The 25,654-nt window shown below is 39.0% G+C and overlaps 1 protein-coding gene across 1 annotated transcript; it reads left to right on the top strand.

Moving 5' to 3' along the window:
• The first annotated feature begins 6,412 nt into the window (after nucleotides 1-6,412).
• Nucleotides 6,413-16,601, top strand: LOC137283897 (sodium-coupled monocarboxylate transporter 1-like). Its single transcript, XM_067815573.1, has 15 exons — nucleotides 6,413-6,778; nucleotides 7,892-7,957; nucleotides 8,349-8,400; nucleotides 9,435-9,502; nucleotides 10,115-10,269; nucleotides 10,769-10,909; nucleotides 11,600-11,732; nucleotides 12,331-12,419; nucleotides 12,683-12,798; nucleotides 13,209-13,276; nucleotides 14,097-14,183; nucleotides 14,519-14,718; nucleotides 14,883-14,983; nucleotides 15,565-15,686; nucleotides 16,377-16,601. Exons 1-15 carry the CDS (start codon nucleotides 6,413-6,415, stop codon nucleotides 16,599-16,601), a joined length of 1,989 nt encoding a protein of 662 aa, XP_067671674.1.
• The last annotated feature ends 9,053 nt before the right edge of the window (nucleotides 16,602-25,654 follow it).

Genomic DNA, 25,654 nt, shown 5'->3' with positions numbered 1-25,654 from the left:
TGATCGTCGGATGTCTTTTTCTCTTTTTCTGGCATTCCTTTAACCAATGCAGCTCGTTGTGGAGTATTCAACTGATACAGGCTGTTGGGTGCTGTGAATAATCACACAGCCTAAGCCACACAAGGTATCTATTTGCAGATAGATGGACTGATATACACAGACACACTTTATTTCCAATGATACTGCACATTACTATACCCGCAATTAGGTGTCTGCAAGTTTTCATGTGTCCACGATCTGGTCACCTACCATCGGATGAGGGGTGTTTAGTGTGTACTGCACACAAGTGTTGTTTACTGCACGCTAGGGGTGATGACAACACTGTAAAGAGCTTGCAAGTAGTATCTGCTTCAGTGTTTTCACACCCGATTACTTGTGTGGACCTTTCGCCTTCCAGTGCGGCAGTGTTACACCACATAGGCATTGCAATATCTCTGTGCAGGTGAAAATCACTATCAAGCTGAATGCTGTAACTTGAGTACCGTTTATACCCAAGTAAATTTAGAAGCAAATGGTTCTAATAATGGTGACTACTAATTCACAAATCTTACGTTGTACATTTTTAGATCACTGTTGTTATTGGTTACTGTTACCGTAGCGGTATTGGTGTAAGCAGTTTTCTTGTTTACCAGTCCATGTGTCGTTTGAAAATACAAATATCTTTGAACTATTTACCATCCCACTTTACATACGTCTGTTGGAAGAATTATGTATGGTGTTGATATAATCTTACTTTTAGTCATACATGAAGCTGAATGTCTGAGCAGTAAAGTGTAGTATTTGTAACATTAATACGATTCACGAGATACACAGACCAAATACATAAAATATTATCTCGACTTGCACGACACTTCGTTCTCGCTTGCTATTTAACTCGGACACCTTATGCATCTCCATGCCAATCTCACGAACGCTTATAATCACACAATATGACGTATTAAAAGACATTATAGACGCAATCGATCCATCGGTATCGGTAAATATCTTCAGTTATTCCCATTCGATATTGTTTGTTATACATACAAACTCACAAGTTCATGTCAGCCGTTTTACATTGGTGATAAAGCGTGCTTAGCAATGTGTTGTCGCATTAACGCATTGTCGTAAGTAATGACAAGACGGCATTGTTCATTGTTTATGATGTTGTGTGAACAATAGACTGGGGACTATAGACTGACTCCATGTGTGACCTGAATTCTCCATTATTTGAAAAACAGTTTAGCCAAGGCTAGAGTCTGACAGCATTATTTCATCTGGGATCGATCATCCGTTATTCACTGATCATTTTCGGAGAAATATTTCTTTCTATAAGGAGTCATGTTTGAACGGTGCCGATATGACAGAAAGTCCTAACACAGACTCAGGCATTTTAAACACCTGAATTCTGATTCGCTCTGTACGGTACAACCGGAATATGTATGTCTGAATATGAATATTTACTCATCACGTGATAATAACAAGTTTTAACCGCATTACCATTATTGATCATAGTTCGTTATATGGAAATTGTTTTGATTTTATGTTAGTTGAAAGAATAATGACGCACAGATTGTGCACGCAGAAACAAAGGCACATTGTCCGTTTGAACAATGAAATACTTTGCACGACATGTTTATCTGTACAATTACACAAAGGTAACGTTGGGCTCCTAATCAATGAAGTTAATCATGTTTAATGTAATTTAAAATGATAAACTTTCATAAAGTAATTACGAGTAAACCGCCACGCTAAAATCACTTCCTCTATCCAATGGATAAGTTTGCTTGTTTCTTAGTTCTTTTGCTGTGTGACATGGAGCAGCACCCAGCTCTATGGCAACACGTTGTGAGTGAAAGTGAAAGTCATTCAAACGAATGATTGATATCATGTGTACAAATCCCTACGTTCATGGGGACGCTAAATCAACCAAGTCACCACTGTTTATCAGTGTGCGAAACAGATTAGTTTCCCAATTTTGAATGCCTGAAAGTTACCAGCCCATAAAGTAATTCACAAGCCATGGTCTCTAACGACAGGTACCTGCATCTCACCACAACCGCTATCCCTACTCAGGCGTATGTAGTCGTGCTTTTGGGGAATGGTAATAACAAACAGTCTCAACTAGGTTGTTTTTGGTGCGAAATGTCAGGAAACGTTGATATTGGCATAGATTGGTCGTTTCCGTCAATCATGGGCTGGTTGAGGTCTAAACTTTTCAAATAGGCCCCAGTGGTTCAGCTGAATGTGTAAGTATTGTACTAGCATAGCTGATTAAGAGGTGTCAGTGCTGTTCCAGTTTACATAGAAAGCTATATATTTGTTTTCAAATACATACATTGACATTAGCTCCATTTCTTCGGTTGTATAATAAATGTCATTATGAAACAGCTATGTGTGTAATGTACATTGGATTTGTAAGTTATGCCATATATTTTATGAAACCTTTGAGATGTGTTCTCGCCAATCACCCTGGGGGAAATGGCCATGTCGAGAAGCTTCTTCATACAGAATTGCCTGATGAGGTCGCAATGGATCATTGCTCCGAGTGCGTTCAGACCGGAAGACAGGCCCTGGATTAAAGGAGAATCTTTGTGCCTAACTGTTGCCCAAAAAGAGCCATGTTAAAGGTAAATACATTGTCTGCGGAGTCAGATGTATTATTCGATCGCTAATAGCAATAAACTGGGCACACATATTAAACCAACCTACAGTTGATTCAGTTTTAAATATTACTGAACAAGTTGAATACGGAAATATTCCATCCTATTATTTCTAAACGTTTTGATTTATTCATGAGCGAATGCGACCCACAGGACGGGAAAAACAGTGTGATCCATGATGACTAACCAAACAGCCGATGATGGATGTAAATAAAACGAAGGGTAGATACTCTGCCACAATTGCTTTTAAGACAAAAACACACATTTGAAATATTCAACTGAAAATACAAATACAAATGCCCAGGACACCCGTTTTACGCGCGTTTCAGTCACTTGATGATACGGAAATTCACACCAAATAGATATCAATTTCTACTATCACATTACATGTTCTGTACATTCCCCAATGCAACTGTACTGATCCACCGGCAGAGCGATTAAGAATACCAGTGACAGGGCGTGACTGGAAATAATCAGCTGATAATGGATGAGGGTGGAAAACATACAGTTAAATCCTGTGTTCTTTCAGTCCATATTCAGACTGCTCGGTTATGCATATGTTACCAAGTACCTAACTTGTTTGGTCACAGAGCAGGAAAAGAGTATAATCATATAAGTAAGTCGCGAGTTTGGGGAATTGGCTCGCTTGGCAAGAGGTATGACTATACCAACCCACACACAACACGCACCTGAGTAAACCAAACGAGGAGTCTAATGCACAGCAATCACAAGATCGTTGCATGATAATTCAATAGTAATATGTTACAATTATAGCTATCAGTCAGCTTTCCAGGAACATGAACACCATGTGTAGATTGTTATACATACTACATCAATCTCGATACACATTCAAAAGTGTACAACGTAATGTCATTGTCAAATAATCTACACTTCAAGCCAGAGGGCGCCTACACAATCTACGTTGTACACAGTTACAACACAGCATAGTATTCACAACGTAATACAATAGATAAAATTTACAAGACAGCCACCCCCTGATTTGTGACTGTCATCTGTATTATATACCTATTCCAGCTATCGCAGATAATTGCGTTTACAGACAAAACTTACGATAATGCTGATATTGTGAACCTGGTATTATGTCATTTAAAAGGACCAAGGCATCGATGCCCAGTCGTGAGTATGCCACGAGGGTATACGTGGCACGCACGTGATTTGACCAGTTGAACTACAAACAGCCGTAGAGACAGATACATGTATCGCACCTTGGTTCTGTTAGCTTAAGAGATACTGGTCAAGGATTATGTCTGATACTCGTTATCATTGTGACCCTTGACAGGTTTAACATTGAGGAACGTGTCCAAATGGTCTGTGAATTTCCAGTTTTCAATAACACATACCGTTATAAAATATTGGTAAAACTTTGTCTTATTGTTCCGTGTTAATAATAGCAAGCATTCGATGTCGGATGGCGACAAAACGAATGGGAGATAACTCTGTCACGACTACTTTTCAGATGAAAACAAACAATTAAAATATACATTTGAAAAAATTAACACAAATCCCAAGGACAGTGAATATAATTTCAATTACCCACAAATCTACTGTTTTGATGGATTGCTATTTAGATACGAAAAAATGTTCGGCAGCAAAAGGTTCGGTATTATAACGTCACACAACACTCGTTGGATAACTTTCAGCTGGTTACAAGACATGTTTCAAATAACGAAAATTATCTCATAAAGAGGTGTAAATCCAGATAAGGTCCATGCAGGAAGCAAATGTACTGCAAGTCCCCATGGTTTCAAGTATGGTGATCCGTCTTCAGTTGTTGGCGATCTGTAGCCTGTTTTGCCCTGTGTAGGTATCTGCAGTTCTTATCTTAGATCTCATTACTAGTTTTAAATCGGATTCTGTGATAATCTAGCTGTCTTACTGTCCTTCCCTGACGGGCTTTTACAATTTAAGTGAATTAATGATGAATTTACAACTTGTTATAGTCACGATATGGCTGAAATATTGACGATGTGACTTTCCACGTTAATTCATTTTCTTACTACCGTATAGAGATGTTGAAAACATGTGTAGAATTCAAATACTCAGTCCCTGTTTATTGGGTATCAGACAACAATAACGGCCTAGACGAGAAGGGTGTTAGTATCGTAACACTGCCAGACCTTCGGTGAGATGAAGAACTCGTTTGCCATGGCAACCAGCAATCTGGTGTAGGGCCAATAAACAGTTTATAGCTTGTGGCCAATTAAATTAGATGCATTACGTGTTACATGAACCTATACTTTCTGAAACACTTGAAGCATTAACGAAAATAAAGGAATGTACTTGAAAATGATTTCACTATCACTCAGGTCGCTGTCATTACGTTGTGTCTTTGATGACACAAAGTGAGTGAGCATTTACACCGCCTTTAACAGCAGTCCAGCAACATCACGGCGGGGAACACCAGATTCATATATTGTTTCCATGTGGGAAATCGAACCCAGGCCTTCGGCATGGCGAGCGAATGATTTAATCACTAGGCTACCGCTTGAGGACATACATTAGAAGGGGCTCTCCACTGTCGCAACTCCCATTGCTTGTCAGATTTATTCTGTCCAAAATGCTTTAGAATATGGACTTTACACCAACACCTTAATTCCATTTGTAACATAATTATGTTCAATTTGGCTACTTTCTGAAAGGCATTGCATATTCATGTCAACATCTTACTCCCCAAATCCAAGAATTGGTGACATAAGTGACAACACCAACCTAGAACAAACCGACTAATATGTCTATGTTTTTTATAAATATCAACAAAGAATCATATGTTCCATTCTTGAAAAATAGAAAAAGATATGAGTCGAATAGTAAACGTCCCTGAATCGCCATTGCGTTGTTCTTATATGTAATTATAACACACCCTTTCCAATGTTCTTTAACAGTCAAGCTGGCCTGTGTTGACAACAGTCAAGGGTTAATTCATATACAACTCTTGTTTGCCACCATCAGAGCGACTGAGATTACCGGTGACGGGATGTTACTTGGAAGCCTTAAGCTGATAATAGATGAAGGTGGGAAACAGAGAGGGAATATGAAAATGGGATTCGTCCCCTCACCAATACGCAACAACTCAAACAATTGTCATGAAAAGGTTTGGTCTTTGGTCTTTAGTCTTTGGTCTGACCAATGAAGATCCGGAATCCAGCCAACCATGCTTGTCGTACGATGCGCCTAATAAGATCTGATGGTCAGAATCCCTGACATGACTGATGCATGTTGATCCTAAATGCTGAAAACGATGCTCATGAAGTCAATCACTAGATTGTCGAGTCGAACCACGAATACTGCACAGCTCTTATTCTCGGGACGTTCGTAGCCTTAAGGATTCGTAACACTGATCGTCGCAACTGTGTTATGAATAGACTTAAGAACTTTAGCCTGATGAATATTATAGCGCATCATATTGAGAAGACTTGCTGTTGGAATTCTGAAGACAGTTCTCTATCCAAATTCATACTAGGAAATAATGCAACAAGATGTATGAACACAACTGACTGAGCGGGTCGATTCATATAAGATACATTATAAACAGAGGCTTTATGATAGTAAACAAGCAGTCAACCTACAGACGGGGACTAGCGCCTTTTGTATGACTGGCATTCAGGCCGCTGCACACGGCAAGTTCTTACAAATACGGACCATGTGTAACCTACAAGTGTTCACGCATAAGCCCGTCCTAGGTCACTGGTGACAAATAGATTGGGTATTATGGACTACATATCGATGACCGTACGGAGAAACAGTTCCTAGCAATGTCTGGAGACTACAGCATCTACACTGGACAGAGGAAGACTTTTTCCGTCCCCGACTATGTGGTTTTCGGCGTTACTTTGGTCGCCTCTGCCGGGATTGGGCTCTTCTACGCCATCAAAGACAGAAAAAGAGCTTCCTCCGATGAATACCTCATGGGAGGACGAAAAATGTACATTCTACCTGTAGCGATGTCTTTAACGGCAACGTTTCTGTCCGCATTGACGTTGTTGGGCACGCCGGCTGAGATATATTTGAATGCAACAATGTTCTGGTGGATATGTTTGGCATTCATTATTGCCATTGTCATTTCAACCCAGATTTTCATCCCTTTTTTCTACAAGCTCAACCTAACAAGCATGTTTGAGGTAAGAGTTCAGGGAACTGCTACTTTACATTATAAATAGAATATGAATGTTTTGCCCGTTTGTCATAGTTTTTACCACAGTGTGTCAGTACATGAACTGGGTCCAGACAAACCAGTGGTACATGCCTGAGCAGTAACCCGGATGCGATGACATACAATCACCAAAATTTCCACTTGTTTAGCCACCAGTGCGCGCAGTCCCAGAGCCACCCGAAACCCGGACTGAGTACTCAAGACTGCAATATGACACATTTTAAAGACCTTATACAGGTGGTCATATAACTAAATTGACAATAACAATTATTTTCTTGAAAAGTCCTACCCGAAAAGTGATATGTCATCGTTCTAATATCTTATGTTCATAAAGGTTTCATTACTTACAAATATTTTCATGGCATGTATGTATCGCGAGTTCAATAAACCAAATTCAGACCCTCGCGTATTGTATGTACATGGGTATCTCCTTGAGTGGTATGCTGAATAACCTGAATTGAAAGCAGAGTCTAGCAAATCCATGCTCACGAGCGCTAGGACGTATTTATTCAACACCTTTCAAATCATACAAATGACTTTTCACAAAGTTGTGGTTATGAAAAACTTTTTTTATCCATCAGTCTGTTAGGGACAATTATATTGCACTTTTCATATACATATGTGCACAGCTGTAGGTCAGAGGGCATCAGATTGTGTGACTCTATTTCGTCAACTTTGTATCCAGTACTCCAGTACACATGTTCATATGTTGTAGCCAGACGTGTAACAGTTGCAAACCGATATTAGCATGACAATACATGAGAACACACGTTGACATGTACAAATCACATATTTATACGACTAGGACTCAAATTATTGTTTTTAGAATTTGTTCTTCAAACACACGCACGCACGCACGCACTTACATACATACATACATACATACATACATACATACATACATACATACATACATACATACATACATACATACATACATACATACATACATACATACATACATACATACATACATACTTACTTACTTACTTACTTACATACATGCCAACGTGTTCTCATTTATTTTCACGCCAATATATATATTAATGCTTTTATATACGTGTTTCTGTTTCAATTGCAGTATTTAGAGCTACGATTCAGCAAACCAGTTCGCATTCTCGCCTCTGTCATCTTCGTCATTCAAACAGTATGTAGCCACAAAATGTTTTCCTGTTTCACAGCCTAAAAGAGAAAGTTTTTCGTGAAATGCAGTTTGCATAATAGCAATTGACAAGAAAATGTTAGACTAACAGTTAGTCTCTGAAATGAACATATTTTACAGAGAAAAGCTCATAAGTAAAAACATAAATATAATGGCAGCCCTGAGACTTTCTTCATTTTCAGATGTGGAAACATAGACTTGAATCATTTTGTAGACTAACGTGCTTTTTTTCACGTTATCCAGTAGTCTTAGTGGCCATACAGCAGCAGTGGTTCCATTTCCTATCAGGGTTTGTTCAAATATTACAAATATAATCTTTTGTAACTATGAGTGCAATGACAATAAAAAAAACATAAACGGTTCTGTTCATTTTCAGATTGTCTACATGTCATTTGTTTTATACGCACCCTCCCTGGCACTCAATCAAGGTACGTTTCAAGCATACATACATACACGTAAAGGATAAAGCTGCATCAGGTTTGGTTTATGTTTGTTTGTTAACACCACACTCAGCAATACTCCAGCTGTCTGAGGAGAGTGTATAAATAATTCAGCCTGGACTAGACAATCCAGTGATCAACAGCGTAAGCATGTTCCTACGCAACTAGGATGCGATGACATGTGTCCACCAAGTCAGCCAGTTTGACCACTCGATCCCTTTAGTCACATCTCACGACAAGCATGTTCCTGACGACCAGTTTTAACCCAGAACTTCGAATTCATGGATAGAAAAACGGAGAAAAGAAAAAGAGGAAATTGGCCCAATGCTTCTGCCTGAAAAAAGGGATATGTCAAGACAATAAAGTTATATAGTGTACGCCATGTCGATGGCAATGATAGAACTGGAAGACAATATGAACAAAATTGTAATTACAGGGAAAGTGGTGTGTAAGGATAGTATCCTCTTAGAAACGAGTTGAGCAAGTAATCATTTGATCACAAAATCCAACCACGGCTAGGTCCTACAACGTACGTAAACATTAATATGTTTTGGACATCTGCAGCAAGGGAGACAGTTCTATAGAGATACACTAATTTCTTTGTTACGGTGAATGAGTATTGTTTTTCGCTGCTTGAAGCGCTATTCCTACAACATCAAGGCGGCTGACACTAGAAACGGGCTACACACATTGTACCCATGTGGCGAATCGAACACAGGTTTTCGAACGCTTTAAGCACTAAGCTATCCCATTTGCCCTCTTTAATATGATGTGTGTGACGCTTCATATAGAATTGTACGGCTTTATTAGCAAGACTCATAACTGTTAGTGTCTTCAGCATCACGTTGTACTCATTTTAAAAAAATAAGCTGTACAGCCAAAACATTATCTCAGTTGTTCATCATCCCAAATTCTCTTTTTGACCAACGTCAACGAAGATGCGAGGACCAGTAACGTTCACCTGATCAGTACGACATGCTGACTGATTTATAGATAATAGTCTGTGTGTCACTATTTTTCAGTGACTGGGTTTTCCTTGTGGGGTTCGGTCGTTGCAGTCGGTGGAGTTGTTACTCTGTATACTACACTGGTAAGTCAATATGTATTAGTTGAAATTCTTTAATGGGCGATTCCTTTTCTAGTACAAGTTATTGCATATCTATTTATTTTTACTTCTACTGGGTTTCCGAAAGTATAAGTCATTAGGTGAGTGAGTGAGTGAGTGAGTGAATGAGTTTAGTTTAGCAATATTCAAGCCAAATGGCGGCGATGTGTGAATAATCGAATCTGTACCAGACAATCCAGTGATCAACAGCATAAGCATCGATCTGTGCAATTAGAACCAATGACATTTGTCGAGGAAGTCTGACCTCCCCATCCCGTAAGACGCCTCTTCACGGGTCACCTTGGAAGAAGACAGCATACACATATAAACGCTGATGGATGTCTATGGAGAGTCTGACAACCGTTTGGCCACGATTGTCATAAGTACATGTATTGAAGTTGCTACACTGTAGTGCCTATATTGCATTTTACAACCACCCGCTGGCAATAAACAAGCGCTCCTCATATCAGCATAGCATACCCATATCAGCCAGATATTCACATACGAATAAGTAGGTACACTTATAATAATAACACAAATGGAAATTGTATTAAATTTTAATGCATTTGCCTAAGTAACATCCCCTCTCTTGCACAGGGTGGTATGAAAGCCGTTTTGTGGACAGATACCCTGCAAGCACTGATCATGTTTGCCGGTTTGTTTGCGGTTCTCATCCAGGGTTCCATCGTCATGGGTGGCTTCCAGAATGCTTGGGACATCGCTGGAAACCGTGCCAGGATTCACTTTCATGAGTGGGTTTCTTTTAGTTAATTTGGAGTGATTGTTGCCTGTGTGTTCGTGAGACGTGTATGTTATCGCAGTCTTGACCCTTTATATGCGAGAAGATGAATCCCAACTTGTCACAGGAATTGATGTCTGCCACCTTTGTGCACCCGTGACCAAGGATGTAATGCATCCTAATATTGTAGTCGTGAAGGTCCGGTTTGCGGGTCCGCAATATTGGTCTTCACTAACCCAAGCTTGTCGTAAGAGGCGACTAACGGGATCGGGTGGTCAGGCTCACTGACTTGGTTGATATATGTCATCGGTTCCCAGTTGCGCAGATCGATGATCACTGGATTGTCTGGTCCAGACCAGATCATTTACAAACCACTACCATATAGCTGGAATATTGCTGAGTGTGGCGAAAAACTAAACCCACTCACTCCTGATATTGAGCAACGATAGCTCAGACCATCACTGGATAATAATCCTTAATGATGTCTTAAGCTTAAGTCACATTTGTTACAGTTTCAGCTTCGATCCGACTACTCGACACTCTTTCTGGTCGGTTGTGATTGGCGGAGCGTTCTTCTGGATGTCGCTGTACGGCTGCAATCAAGCCCAAGTACAGAGAGCCATATCCTGTCCCACTGTCACCAAGTCACAAATGTAAGAGTAAAATAGAGGTGACTTTATGGAATCGATCCATGAAAATCTGGGCTAGAACTGGTTTTCAGCGAGCCACGCTGAGTCGACTCACAGTCGACTAATGGAATGGTGTAGTCAAGCTCGTTGACTTGGTTGACACACATGTCATTGTATCCCAGTTGCGGAGATCGATGCCCATGGGTAGTCTTGTTGAGACTTGATTATTACCAGACCGATATTTATATATGGCTTAAATATTGCTGAGTGCAGCGGTAAACAAAAAAGAACAACAACCTCTTTGGGATTGTCATGTTGTTGTCCTTTGTGTATTCGATCTATCTCCTATGACCCGGGTTCGATTCGCCACATGGGCCTCGTGTGATATTGTTCATATATTTCTAAAAGCGGCGTAAAACCTCGTTCACTCCATTCCAGCATAACAAGTTATAGTAAATATAACAATTAAGTCATTCAACACAGGGCTCCTTAGGGGGACGCTACACAGAAACGTGGATAATAGATGTCTCAACGAATTCACTATTTATGCAAGAAGACACATTTTTATCACTTTCGGCAATTGATGATTTCAGAGTATACATTCAACCAAGTTTTCTTCGCACAGCTGTTAACATTTTTGTTTGTACATTAGCTGAAGTTTAATCTAACCTAACCTAAACTAACCTAATATAACCTAACATAACCACTCCACAGTGCAATGATCCTGAATCTGTTTGGCCTCATCGCATTTATCACCCTTTGCTGCATGATCGGCATCGTCATGTTTGCCTTCTACAGCGACTGTCACCCTATCACATTCAACAGCCTCATCAGCAAAACTGATCAGGTAGGTGCTATGTGTAAATTAGGTCACTATTTATAAAATACCCAGTATATCACTGGCTCCATGTTGACAGGATCGAGCTCAAGGTCAAGCAAAACAGGTCAAGGTCGAAATTAATAGGGATGAAGAACAGTATCGTTTATGTCAACAGAAGATTAAACATGAACAAAGTTGCAAAAAATGTGAATCCCCACTACATGATAATGTTGCATTTATGACGCACATCACACCACAGCTGCCAAATATTAGTTCTACTTTTTACATGTTTCCACAATGAAAATTGAATGCATATGCATATTGTAAGAATATTGTATTCTAAGAGTAAAGAAGAATAAGAATATATGGATGAACAATTTCTCTACAAAAACAGGAGCCCCATTTCGGTTTATGTCCTAACACCGTTATGCAAGTGATGTGCTGAGGCTGGATTTATGGACGATGTGTATACAAATATGGCGAAGGGGCCCAGAAATGTCGTGAAAACAAAAAATAAGAAGTTGACATCCATAACATTTTGTCGTTTTTTACAGTGTTTTACAGTTAATCGGGGTTTTCTTAAGTGTAACAATAACCCTTCCAATATTGTTCCCGTCTCTCGCAGCTGGTGCCTCTGTTTGTGATGGACATCCTTGGGCACCTTCAAGGAATTCCTGGCATATTCATATCTTGTATTTTCAGTGGTAGTCTGAGGTAGGTTTCTTGTTCAACGACCCTTCTCATTTCGTAGCTAGAACATTACAAATACACCATACTTTATGGATGTTTTCGTGCCATATATTGAAATGATAGTACCGATACAAATTTCTTAAAGTAATTAACTTTAGGTCTTGGAAAACACGTAAGTAGTTTGAGCTGGATTTACAAACAATACATCTGACCTCGCAGACAATGTACGTACCTTTCACATGACATTTGATGTCAAAATTACGTAATATTATTCACCTTTAATCCAGCTCCTTGTCATCCGGTCTGAATGCGCTCGGGGCAGTGATCCCGCACGACCTTATCGGGCCATTCTGTTGTAAGAAGCTTCCCGACAAAGGCATGGCCATTCTCTCCAGGGTGATTGGTAAGAAAATTTCTCAAAGGTTTCATACATAAATGGCATAAATTTGACAAATAGAATTACCACACATAGCTGTTTCATAATGACATTAATATTCAAAACCAAATCACCAGAGAACGTCAAGTTAATTTGTGGCGAATTATAACAACATGGATTGTTATTGTATAGGCCAAGGCGGACAACATTTATCAACTGTGAACTGAGCAGCACTCAAATGACGGGAAAAGATGACGTATGCGTATGACGTCATAATCGCAAAGAAGACGTAGGCTTTCGCGTTAAGACAGCATGGAAACTGTGCCGAGAAATTGAAAACATGTTGTTGGTTTTCTTATAAACTGATTGTTTCATAAAGTTCTGCATTTATTGTGCAAGCGAAGAAAGAGAACTACTGTCAAAGAATTTATTTTCAGTTATTATCTGCGGTTTACTGGCAATTGCTCTTGCTTTCTTGGTGTCGCAGCTTGGAGGTGTACTGCAGGTGAATACGCTTCGGATTTATATGAGTACATTGGGTCGTTGTATCAGCGTTATGTCCACATTTGTGTCGAATGATAAGGCTGTCTCGAAGTTTCGTCCAAGTGTACTTTAGTCATCATTTAATAGTTATGTAGGAGTTTGGTGGCAAATGTATTTACGTATGTACCTTAAACTTCGACACAACGGTACGACCATACTCGTGTGTGCGTGTGTGCGTGCGTGCGTGCGTGCGTGCGTGTGTGTGTGCCTGACTGCGGTGTTTAATTAATGTGGAAAAATTGACTGAATTCAACCGCGTTATATGTCGACTCTTATCCAGGCATTCAGTGATTCAAGCTGAATACTTAGCAGTGACAAGATGCAAAAATGGCTGTAGGACATTAGCCACGTGAAGATACGGGTTAGAATTAGGTTTCAGTGAGCCATGCTTGTTGCACGAATAACGGAATCCAGTGCTCAGACTGGCTGACTTGGTTGAAACATGTCACCGTATACCATTTGCGTAGTTCGAAGCCAATGGTGTTGATCACTGGATTGTCTGGTCCAGATTCGATTAATTACATTCTATAATGTTGCTTAGTGAGGGGTTCAACAACACACCAACCAATCAAATATAGCATAATTTGAGCATTCTTTTGTTGGTTTTCATTATTTTATAGAATGTCGTGTACGTTAGTATTGAAGAATAACTAGCAGCCAATACCACAGGGCTTAAGCAGATTATAAACAAAACTATATCTTCAAATTCCATCATAAGGTATGATGTAAAGTGACAATCCTTAAAATTCATAATTCAACCAGAGAATGGTCTTTGTTTCCAGGCATCTTACACTACGTACAGTATTCTGAACGGTCCAACATTTGGCCTGTTTGTGCTGGGAATGTTCTTCCCTTGGGCGAACTCATGGGTACGATTTTATGCGTTAAGTTGTTACTTTTCACAAAACATTAATTAAAAAGGTTAAGTGATTTCTGCAACTGATTTCTGTTGTGTTTATGCTGTAAAATGCTGAAACATCATGACCCACGCGTTTTTGATGATTGATCTGTTTCCTATCCTTGTCTGGTATAATTTTGGTTCCTAGTTGCGTATGTTGTTGATCACTGGATTGTCTGGTCCAGACTCTATCATTTGCAGAACGCCGCCGTATAGCTGGAATATTGCTGAGTGCGGCGTAAAACTAAACCTCACTTACATACACATGGATTGTTACTGTTCTCTCAATGAACCTAACTTTTACAGGGTGCAGTTGTTGGGTGCTTCTCGTCGTTAGCTTTCATGTGCTGGGTAGGCTTTGGTGCTTTCGTTAACGCTGTGCGTACTAGTACACCGCTGCCTACGTCAATTGCCGGATGCAACTGGAACGTCACTACGACGATGACGCCTATTACGTCAACCACTGCTACAACTATGACAAGTTCAATTGAACCGGGAGGGTCCAGGTGAGACGTTCAGAATAATATGGAATCGGAAAATCTGTCACTGATATTAACGGTTTCTGCTATTTGGGAACAACCACCATTAACTTTTTGTTTATCACTGTACAGACGCTGTAACTATTTCACATCAGTCTCTAACACCAAAAATATATGTTCTTCATTTCCAGTGACCTTTTCCTCCCGCTGTACAGACTGTCCTATTTGTACTACACACCTACAGCAATGGCCGTGGTGATCATCGTTGGTATGCTTGTCAGCCTACTCACATGTGAGTTGTTTTCTACAAAAATGTCTTACTTCAATGATAAAATAAGGTATAATTTGTTTTTTGTCTTAGTCACTCACTCACTCAGACACTCACGCCCTCACTCAGCTACCCACCCACCCACTCACTCGTCCATATGATTCCTAATGAATATTATAATGCACGATGTTGAGAAACGTATTAAACTCTATAAATATTAATATGTATAATTATCTATTTAAATAATGGTGATGTACACTGCACAAAGAAAACTTGTCAGACAATAGTATGACATCTTATCGGCTGCAGTTGACATCTTATCGGCTGCAGAGACCCGCAGTCCATGGACTGAGCTATTCTTTATCAAATATATACTGTACATGCTAAACATGTGACAATTACTGTGACTAATGTATAGAAGAAACGTACAAGTATTAACTAAAGACCAATATTATTCCTTGAAGGGTAAATCTAAATAACTAATATTGTACAGTATGTTGCAGAATCTGTGTAACAGCGCCTCCTTACTGATTTATTTCATAGGTGTTACGAGAATGTTAGTAAATAAGAAGTACATAAAACGTTTATTACTATTCGTCTTATAGGCTGCAGAGACCCCAAGACTATGGACCCTCGTCTGATCTGCCCTCTGTTCGACCGCCTCTTCCCCTGCATGCCGGAGATGATACTCAGACCTCTCAGATGTGGAGTCAACCATAGACCTCGTGTAAGTGTATAAGTAGTAGTGCTCACGTTTCATGGTGAATTATCTCAGATTGTTGTTAGCATCTTGAGAAGAAAGACATAATACATGTCCAGCTTCATTTATTAGACGTCGAACGCTGATTATTAAAGACCCAAATTGTGTGCACAAACCGCAAAATATGATTCTTGTAACAGACTTTAATTCCAAACAATTTCCATACTAAGCGGAACTATGATAAAGAATGGTTGTGAAATACAATAAGATCATAGATTTCAGGTGTTTAAAATGCCTTATCGTAAGAGTGATTGTGTTAGGACTTTGTCACATGAGCACCGTTCAAGCTGTGTTTTCACTAATACTTTAGAAAGAATATATCGCTCAGGCAATACCCCACAGGCTACCTGTAATAACATATTATTTGTCTGGTGAATCAATGATGCACGTTTCGCGCCTTGGTCGAATGGTTCATTACATGATGGAGTCTTCAGGTCACAAGTGGTAGCCTCTGATAAGGTAGTTTATTGTTGGCACGACACTGTAAACTATTAACAATTTGCGACTATCCATTGACACGCAACTACCAATGTGAAACAATGAAACGACTGACACAAAACTGTCAGACTATATACAGCATAACATGCTTATTGAGAATAACTGAAGATATATACCGATATCATTGGAATAATCTAAAATTGCGTTCTGCATAAACAGGAACACATTCCTCACAAGATGCCCCAAGAAAGTACTCCTCACAAGATGCATTCAGAAAGCTCTCTCCACAAGACGCCTCTAGACAGCACCCCTCCCATCCCGATGAAATCCCCATCCCCTGGGGACATAGAAGTGAAGGGAAATACTGAGACCATACCTCCCAGAGGAACTGCGTTTATAAACCTCAGCTTTGACACAGAAGCGGAGTCTGCAGAACAAATCTGAACTTGCCACAAGCTCGTGATGAAAGTGCATGTGAAAATTAAATGAAGTTCCCGCGTTATCATTGACAAAGGGGGGATAGGGTAGCTTCGTGGTCAAAGCGTTCGCTCGTCACGCTGAAGACCCGGGTTCGATTCCCCACATGGGTACAATGTGTGAAGCCCAATTCTGGTGTCCCCCGCCGTGATATTGCTGTAATATTGCTAAAGACAGCGTAAAACCATACTCAGTCAGTTAGTCATTGACTAATTTTACGATGTAAGTTTACGTAGTGTATACAGTATTTGGATGTTGACTGCCACTTTTATTTACATGTTATATATCATTTTTATTAAAAAATCAGCTTCTGTATATGTTCAAATCCCGATTTGTTCAAGGCCTTTTGTTTCAGAACTGCTTGAAATATGTGATAAGATCGCTTTTGAATTGTTGACATGCATTTTACAGAATGACTTTTATAGAATGACGTGTGAGATATGTGGAATACATGGTGAACTGCTGTCGTGGCCAAAAGGTACCATTTCTTGGCGAAAACAAATGGTATTTGTAAGTTGTAGTTTGAACATAAGCATCATCTGTCGGCCAATTTGCAAGTATTTGAAGCACGGGAATTCATTTTGGAACCGACAGCGTTGTTACTCAATAACACCCGGATATTATCGACATTGCTGCCAAAAGTGTTATTTGTCTTCCTAAATAAATCGTATATAGGACGTGAGACATTCTCAAGCAGATGTTAAACTAAAATACTTTGTACCACACAAACTGTTTCGCAAACTAAGTCAAATGACGTATATTTCAGACATACTTTATTTAGGTAATGACCTTTTTGATGACTGTAATATTCTTAAATCTAATGGTTATCCAAAAAAGAACTTTCCACTTCGTCATTACTAATCTGGAGGTTGAGGAGCTGATATAGTTTTCAGCCGTTTAACACTGTAGTTGTCCTACTTATGAGGTCATTAGCACTGCACCCTATGGTGTCAATGGGAGGTCTGTCCTGGATCAATCCATTCTTCATATACACTTTTGTTGAACCAAGTATAACGGCACGCTAGATGAATTGTGTACATCATTTATACCAGCCATAGTGTATGTAACTGTATCAATTACTAACGTTAGTATTTCAATATAGAAGCACCACACGTTTTCTTCACAATCCAGTCTTTGCTTATTGTCCAATTTCCATACAAATGTGTTGTAGAAAGGGTTATTTAACTTCTGCCTAATCTATTTGACCTTTTATGTCATGATATATTTATAACTAATAAAATGTATTTACTTTTGTGCACGTGTAATGAATGGTAATGATATTTCTTTGTTAGCCATCTACATTTGCTTTACTTTGTTTGTGTCACACTGTCATTGAAGTGAAACCTTCATTTACAATAAATGTCTTATAACTAATTGTTTTCGTACAATTCATGAAATCACATTACGCTAACGTTTGTCCTTATTTGTCATTTTCTCGACCACATATATATTCGCGTTCTGTATGTGTATGGGTAATAACAAATCCGGTATATGCCGTCCAGTTTAAACTAAGGAATCGGAATTTTGTATTGAAAACACTTGTTACATAGCCGCTACAGAGCAGTTTTATCATGTATCTGATATATTAGGTTAAGAATTTTTTTATGCTCACATAGAATCTTCTTTATGTGCTAGAATTTATAATACCTGTTTCTTAGGCCCGAACAGATGGAAAAATATCGACAATTTTTCGTCTTTCACCGTTCAACGGTTCTTCATATGCACAATGAAAGCTGAGTGTAGTCATAGTCGACGCATAGCGGTAGTGTCTATGAAGCCATCACGTGTATAACGTAACAGTTAGTGACAGTAGTAAATGTCTATTACCTCTGTAAATAGCTATTATTGCTAACGTAAATATCTGGACTCATGCTGGTATATATAATGTTAACACACCCGCAGAACCGCAGAAATCATTTGTAAATGTTTATTACAATAACAATGAAATACGCTTGTAACATACCTATTCTAACAAAATGAATATACATGAAATAAGCTTGTAACATACCTATTCTAACAAAATGAATATGCATGAAATAAGCTTGTAACATACCTATTCTGGCAAAATGAATATATATGAAATAAGCTTGTAACATACCAATTCTAACAAAATGAATATACATGAAATAACCTTGTACCATACCTATTCTAACAAAATGAATATACATTAAATAACCTTGCAACATACCTATTCTGGCAAAATGAATATATATGAAATAACCTTGTAACATACCTTTTCTAAAAAATGAATATATATGAAATAACCTTGTAACATACCTATTCTAACAAAATGAATATACATTAAATAACCGTGTAACATACCTATTCTAACAAAATGAATATATATGAAATAACCTTGTAACATACCAATTCTAACAAAATGAATATACATGAAATAACCTTGTACCATACCTATTCTAACAAAATGAATATACATTAAATAACCTTGCAACATACCTATTCTGGCAAAATGAATATATATGAAATAACCTTGTAACATACCTTTTCTAAAAAATGAATATATATGAAATAACCTTGTAACATACCTATTCTAACAAAATGAATATATATGAAATAACCGTGTAACATACCTATTCTAACAAAATGAATATATATGAAATAACCTTGTAACATACCTATCCTGGCAAAATGAATATATATGAATTAACCTTGTAAGATACCTATTCTAACAAAATGAATATATATGAAATACCAGTGTAACACACCTATTCTAACAAAATGAATATATATGAAATAACCTTGTAACATACCTATCCTGGCAAAATGAATATATATGAAATAACCTTGTAACATACCTATTCTAACAAAATGATTATATATAGGGTTATTTCATTGTTATAGTAGTAAACATTAACAAATGATTTCTGCGGCATGTTACATTACTGGGGTATTTTATATATATAATCATTATTTCATTGTTATGGTAGTAATAGTAGTATGGTGGGCTAACTGCGTAAAGCGCCAGGCTAGTCAGCTGGTGTGAAATAACTGTGCAAAAACCTTGAGTTGATTTTGTGTTCAGATCTAGACACTTTCAGCGTTGTGAGATACCTTTGTGTACAGCACACGACCCTGTGCACTTAGAGGAGCCCACGAATAAGTTGGTAAATGATCACATGTATACATGTTGCGGATTCAGCAACGTGTAGTAAACTTGTGTCCCAGACCACTCAGTTGTGAATGGGTACCTGGTAAGGATGCCGCATTACCTCGGTATGCCTAAAGGGTTTTATTCAACCAAGGGAGTTGAGATTGATAATATGTAATGTGTCGTTTGAGGCTGGCATCCATTGATCGAGAGAAAACAGCTTGTGAAGCGCCTTCGGGTGATTCAGAAATAGTTCAAACAAGGCGCTATAGAAATGTTTTATATAATAATCAAATTAAGAAGGATGTCGCCTTCTCTGCTTTTTTCTGCAGGGATGTATGTCTGAACGTACGAGGGCCTCTTCAGTGCTGACGTTCTTCAAAGACACAATCAAGGCGAATCTGCGATTCAAAGCCATCATCAAACGTGTCTGGTAATCTAAGGGGCACAACTCTGCCCGGCATCTTACACGTGTTATCTGTGTCCTGAGCCAAAATAGCTGACGCGATCTTTGAGTACGTGTGAAGTTCAATGTATGTGTGTTCATTCTTCCGTATAACCATTTTGTGTATGTAGATTGTACAAGTCGGTGTGGATGAGTAAACAGATGAGCATATCTGTTGCTTTGATAACAATGAAAGCTTGTTTCGAGTGCATACGAATAGAGGCATTAAGTAGGCATTTTCAAACCATTTTTTCTCTCATGTGTGTTTTGGAATATAGCCTCATTAAGATGCGCTTTGTCCCTCATACGTGCTTTACCGGTTACATGTGTATATAGTTAGTCATCATTTCATTATTAGTATGATGTACTGAATTGAACCAGATGCGTTTTCTGCGTGTTTCAGTTTTATGTCTGTGTCTTCACTCTGTGCCCAGGTTTTGTGTTCTAGTGTCTGAAGTGTGTTCACTTTATGCCTTTGGTGGTAAAGTATATGAAATGTGTTCATTTTATACCAAGGTTTTGGTGATGAGGCAACTGAAGCGTGTTCACTTATGCCCAGGTATAGGTTATAAGGTATCTAAAGCGTGTTTACATCATGTCCAGGTATTGGTGATGAGGTAACTGAAGCGTGTTTACTTTATGCCCAGATATAGTTTATGAGGTATCTAAAGCGTGTTTACATCATGTCCAGGTATTGGTGATGAGGTAACTGAAGCGTGTTTACTTTATGCCCAGATATAGGTTGTCAGGTATCTAAAGCGTGTTTACAACATGTCCAGGTATTGGCGATGAGGTAACTGAAGCATGTTCACTTTATGAGCAGATATAGTTTATGAGGTATCCAAAGCGTGTTTACATCATGTCCAGGGACTGGTGATGAGGTAACTGAATTGTGTTTACCTCAATCACAGAATTTGTATCTGAAGTGTGTTCACTTCCAAAGGAATTTGTCTTTAAGTGTGAAAAGTGTTCACTTTGTGAACTGGTTTTTGTGTTCTGGCATTTGAAGTGTGTTCACCTTATGGATTTGTGGTAAGGTATCTGGAATTTGTTCAGTTTGTGCCCAGGTCTTGGTGATGAAGTAACTGAAGCGTGTTTACTTCATGTATTGGTGGTAAGGTATCATAAGCGTGTTTACTTTATGCCTGGGGTACTGGTGATGAGATAACTGAAGTGTGTTCACTTCATGTCTAGGTAATAAGTGATGAGATATCTTAACCGTGTTCACTCTATGTCCAGATATTGGTGATGCGGTAACTGAAGCGTGGCCAGGTTTTCAATAGCAAGATTCCCTAAGTGTGTTTACTGGGAGCTACGGGCATTGTGGAATTAAGAGATTTTCTCAGTTGAACGATTTCAAAGGAATGTGAACGCCATATTAATAAATCTGATTCGGTACAGGACTATTTTACACGTTTCGAATTGAAACCGTTGGGTGCTATCTCTTGACAGTTCTTAACACAAATCAGTTATCGAAATTGCCCAAATACTTGTATGTTGCGCCGTATTGATATTTTATGAATACCCATGTAATTTATAGTAAGAAACCATAGTCTCTTCAGCTTCCAATACAACGTGCATTCGAATACATCAAAGGCATCCACCCGAACGAAAGCAGTGACAGCCTTCGACCATGTCCACTGGCATTATAGTATATTTCTTATACACAAGCACTCACCGTGACCGGGAAAGATTCACAAAGGGCGAGTGAACGGAGTCGGTGTGAGAGAGAGCGGTGGGAGACTTAAACTGGTTCTAGTGAAGTGTGGACGCACATGAAAAAACAGCGTAGACAACACTGACCATTCATAATGTCTGATTACAGCATCTACACTGGACAGAAGAAGACCTTCACTATCCCCGACTATGTTCTTTTTAGTCTCACCTTGGCGATATCTGCCGGGATCGGCCTCTTCTATGCCATCAAAGACAGAAACAAAGTTAATTCTAAGGAGTATCTTTTAGCAGGGAAAAATATGTACGTCTTTCCAGTGGCGATGTCGATGTTGGTAACGTTCTTGTCAGCATTGACGTTGCTGGGGACGCCGACTGAGATGTACAACTTCACGACGATGTTCTGGTGGTTATGCCTTGCATTTGTTTTTGCAATGGTCATATCATCGGTTATATTCATTCCATTCTTCTATGATCTCAACGTGACAAGTGTATTTCAGGTGAGTCTTCTTTCCAGTAACTCGTTAAATATACGATGTAGCCTAAGGCATATGCCATATCTTGTACATATTAGCTTAATGTGAAGCTATTTTTCCTCCAAGCATACATGTCGTACATTAACTAACGGAGCTACCAAGCGGATAAAAATAAAAAGCGGATTGTAGATTGTTCAAACGAAACACATCCAGTGTTTACAAACGTATGATTTTGCCCAAGGAAACGAATTTGGATCAAAATGTATATTCAAAAATATTATAAAACTATAACTATCATCACATACCGAGATTCCTTATGCTACTTCTGTTCGTTTGATATGCCAGTCTGATACGGTTTCTCCCAGCCCTTACCCCTTCAAATTTAAAGTGATAGTGATATGGCTTTCCATTCATTCTCTAATTAACCTTTACTGATTCATGCTGAAACAGCATAGGGTAGTTTTCTTTGGAAGTGCTATTGGTTAATGTCAATAGGAGTGAGTCAGCATGATTTAATATATGTACATATCCCTCCGGCACTATTTGAATTACTGACAAAGATAATTAGCACATGTGCTGATTGACCGGTATTATGTCTTATGCTGTAGAATGCCACAATGACAACATGGCCACTAAAGTGACATCGTGTCGTAACACTTATTACAGCACAACCTGTACATGTCTGTAAATGAATACCTCATACGAAAGTGTACGGGACGACCTTCGACATAAACCTAACTCCATATATGTATGAAATGGGTTATGATCTATAGTACACAGTTGTATCTCCCCACTTGTCACTTTATTGCATAACCTTATTATAGTGTTTTTAAATAGCTCCTCCGAATAACTAAAATCCAGATTCGTTTACAGATGGGCTATATATTTTACAACGTAATGACAAAGCATTAATCAGATCTTTTTTAAAATGAAGAATATCACTATATCATATATAGAATGGCATATTGTGGTATCTCTAAAGATTTGGCTTACTACGCAAATTTGCAAAAATATCGTATGAAATGGTGAACTATTACCCTAGTTTGATGACATTATTTCTTGGCGGAAACAAAATGTATTGCTAAACTATAATTGTCTACAAAAGGCATCTAAACTGGGGTACTCCAAAGTTCTGTAATGAGTCACCTTCCATTACCTGTTCACCAACATTGTTTTCCCCGCGACTAGCAGAATGAAATCCCAGAATTCTTGACTAGGTTGCGATCTCTGCTACGCCACCTGCATGCGTAGTTGTTGTATAAGTATATGAATATCCTTATGTTGATCATAAAGATTATGTTTTAATCTGAGAGTTAGAATTACCACCAGGGCTGCTGTTATACTTTTCATTTAATGCATGCGTGTAACGTTCTCAAGCAGTAAGCACGTTGACAGTAAGTTAAGAGATTTTGGAGAATTTAACACATTTCACGGAGAAATAAGCTTTAAACCTTTGACAGTTTTTAGAGGTTTCACAGAAAGACATAGGCCAGTTTATGCAGGTGTTCAGATGCATCCAGTAACTGCAGAGGAGATGTTCTTCCAGTGCTGTCTCCGTCTGTGGAGACGACAGTCCAGTTCGCGGAAGATTCATGGACGGTGACGAACTGCACATCCATGTTCGGACTGGAAAAGATTCGCCCGAGCAACCTTCTCGATCTTCCTGATCTCGGACACATATAAGTACGGGTGAGCTTCTGGATCCTGTGTTTCTGTCTGTTGTGGCATCCATCTAAGTTGGAATTAAGGTGTCATGTTGGTTCCACATCCTTATCCGGAAAGGGACATCGTAATCAACCCAGGTGCGGGTGACGTAGTCGCTCAAGTCAGATACTTTCTGGTCTTGTGGCAACTCGTCGATGATGTCTACCCAAGCATCCCTCACTTGGTCAGAAGGAAGGAGAGGCAGAGTAGCAGCCCTTCGAACAATTGCCAGGATAGCTGGATCGGCCTTGTATGCCACAGCAAGTCCATTCTCTGCACCGTGGCGTAGCACAGCCCGGGAATAATGGTGGAAAATCCTCTGATGTTTGCCTGAGGAAACATATCCTGGGCACCACAAACTCTTCAAAGTCTGTATGGATGCTGACAGGGGATACGCCGCTCAGCGCCGACTCTCTGTGTTGAACTCCTTTTAACTATTTCGTCAATATCACACAACATCCAAACGAATGGAAGCGGGAAACAAACTCTAAATAATCATCATTGGGCCAGTTCATTATATTCTAAGGGGTTCCAATTTTTAATCTGCCTCCAGTTGAAACTGTACCCAAAATGTACTGAAGGCAGAAAGTACTGCAGCCTCAGTGGTGGCAAACCTGTGAGTGTATTCAGTGTACGTTATTGAACCTACATACATAAACACTCACTCCCCACAGATCTATTAAATCGCGAGTTTGGGAAATTGACTCGCTTGGCAAGAGGTATGACTATACCAACCCCAACACAACACAACACCTGAGTAAAACAAACGAGGAGTTTAATACCCGCAGTCACAGGATCGTTTGTTACGTAATCATTCGAAAATAGTCCCATATAGTACAATTATATTGTGATCAATCAGCTTTCAAAGAACATAAAGATCATACGTAGATTCGTTATACATACTACATTAATCACGACACACATTCAAAAGTATTTAACGCTATGTCATTGTTAAATACTCTACACATCAAGCAAGAGGGCGTTTACACTATCTACACTGTACACAGCTACAAAACAACAAGTATTCACGCGTAATACAATAGATAACATTTACTAGACAGCCACCCCTTGATTTGTGACTGCTATCCGTACTATATACCTATTCCAGCTATCGCAGATAATCGCGTTTACAGTCAGATAAAACTTACGACAATGGTGTTATTGTGAACCTGGGATTATGTTATTTAGAAGGACCGAGGCATCGATGGTCAGTCGTGAGTATGCCACGAAGGTATACGTGGTATGCACGTTATTTGACCAGTGTAAACTACAAACAGTCATATAAAGATACATGTACATGCATTGCATCTTTTTCTGTTAGCTTTAGATATACTGGACACGGATTAAGTCCTATGCTCTTTATCACTGTGACCCTTGACAGTTTTAACATTGAGGAACGTGGTCAGTTGGTCTGTAATTTCCAGTTTTCAATAACACCGTTATCATATATTTGTCCAATTTTTGTCCCGTTTTAATAGATCCAATGTGCAAGAGAAGAAGAATTAAACAATCAATGTATTTGGATAAAGGATTTCACGGACAGACAACTCATTTTTTGCAGTGGATGAGGCGTTTCGGTGAAGATTCTAACAGCGTTATCAAGCATCTACTC

This window comes from Haliotis asinina, chromosome 5, assembly GCF_037392515.1.
Source record: "Haliotis asinina isolate JCU_RB_2024 chromosome 5, JCU_Hal_asi_v2, whole genome shotgun sequence".
NCBI classification, from domain to species: domain Eukaryota; kingdom Metazoa; phylum Mollusca; class Gastropoda; order Lepetellida; family Haliotidae; genus Haliotis; species Haliotis asinina.
The sequence above is the reverse complement of the archived record's forward strand: the minus strand, read 5'-3'. Positions and strand labels throughout refer to the sequence as shown.

Excerpts from the sequence above, each read along its gene's own strand:
- LOC137283897 (XM_067815573.1), top strand. The coding sequence starts at position 6,413 with ATGTCTGGAGACTACAGCATCTACACTGGACAGAGGAAGACTTTTTCC. Across the intron at positions 7,958-8,348 it reads TCATCTTCGTCATTCAAACA|ATTGTCTACATGTCATTTGT; the intron begins GTATGTAGCCAC and ends GTTCATTTTCAG. Across the intron at positions 12,799-13,208 it reads CATTCTCTCCAGGGTGATTG|TTATTATCTGCGGTTTACTG; the intron begins GTAAGAAAATTT and ends ATTTATTTTCAG.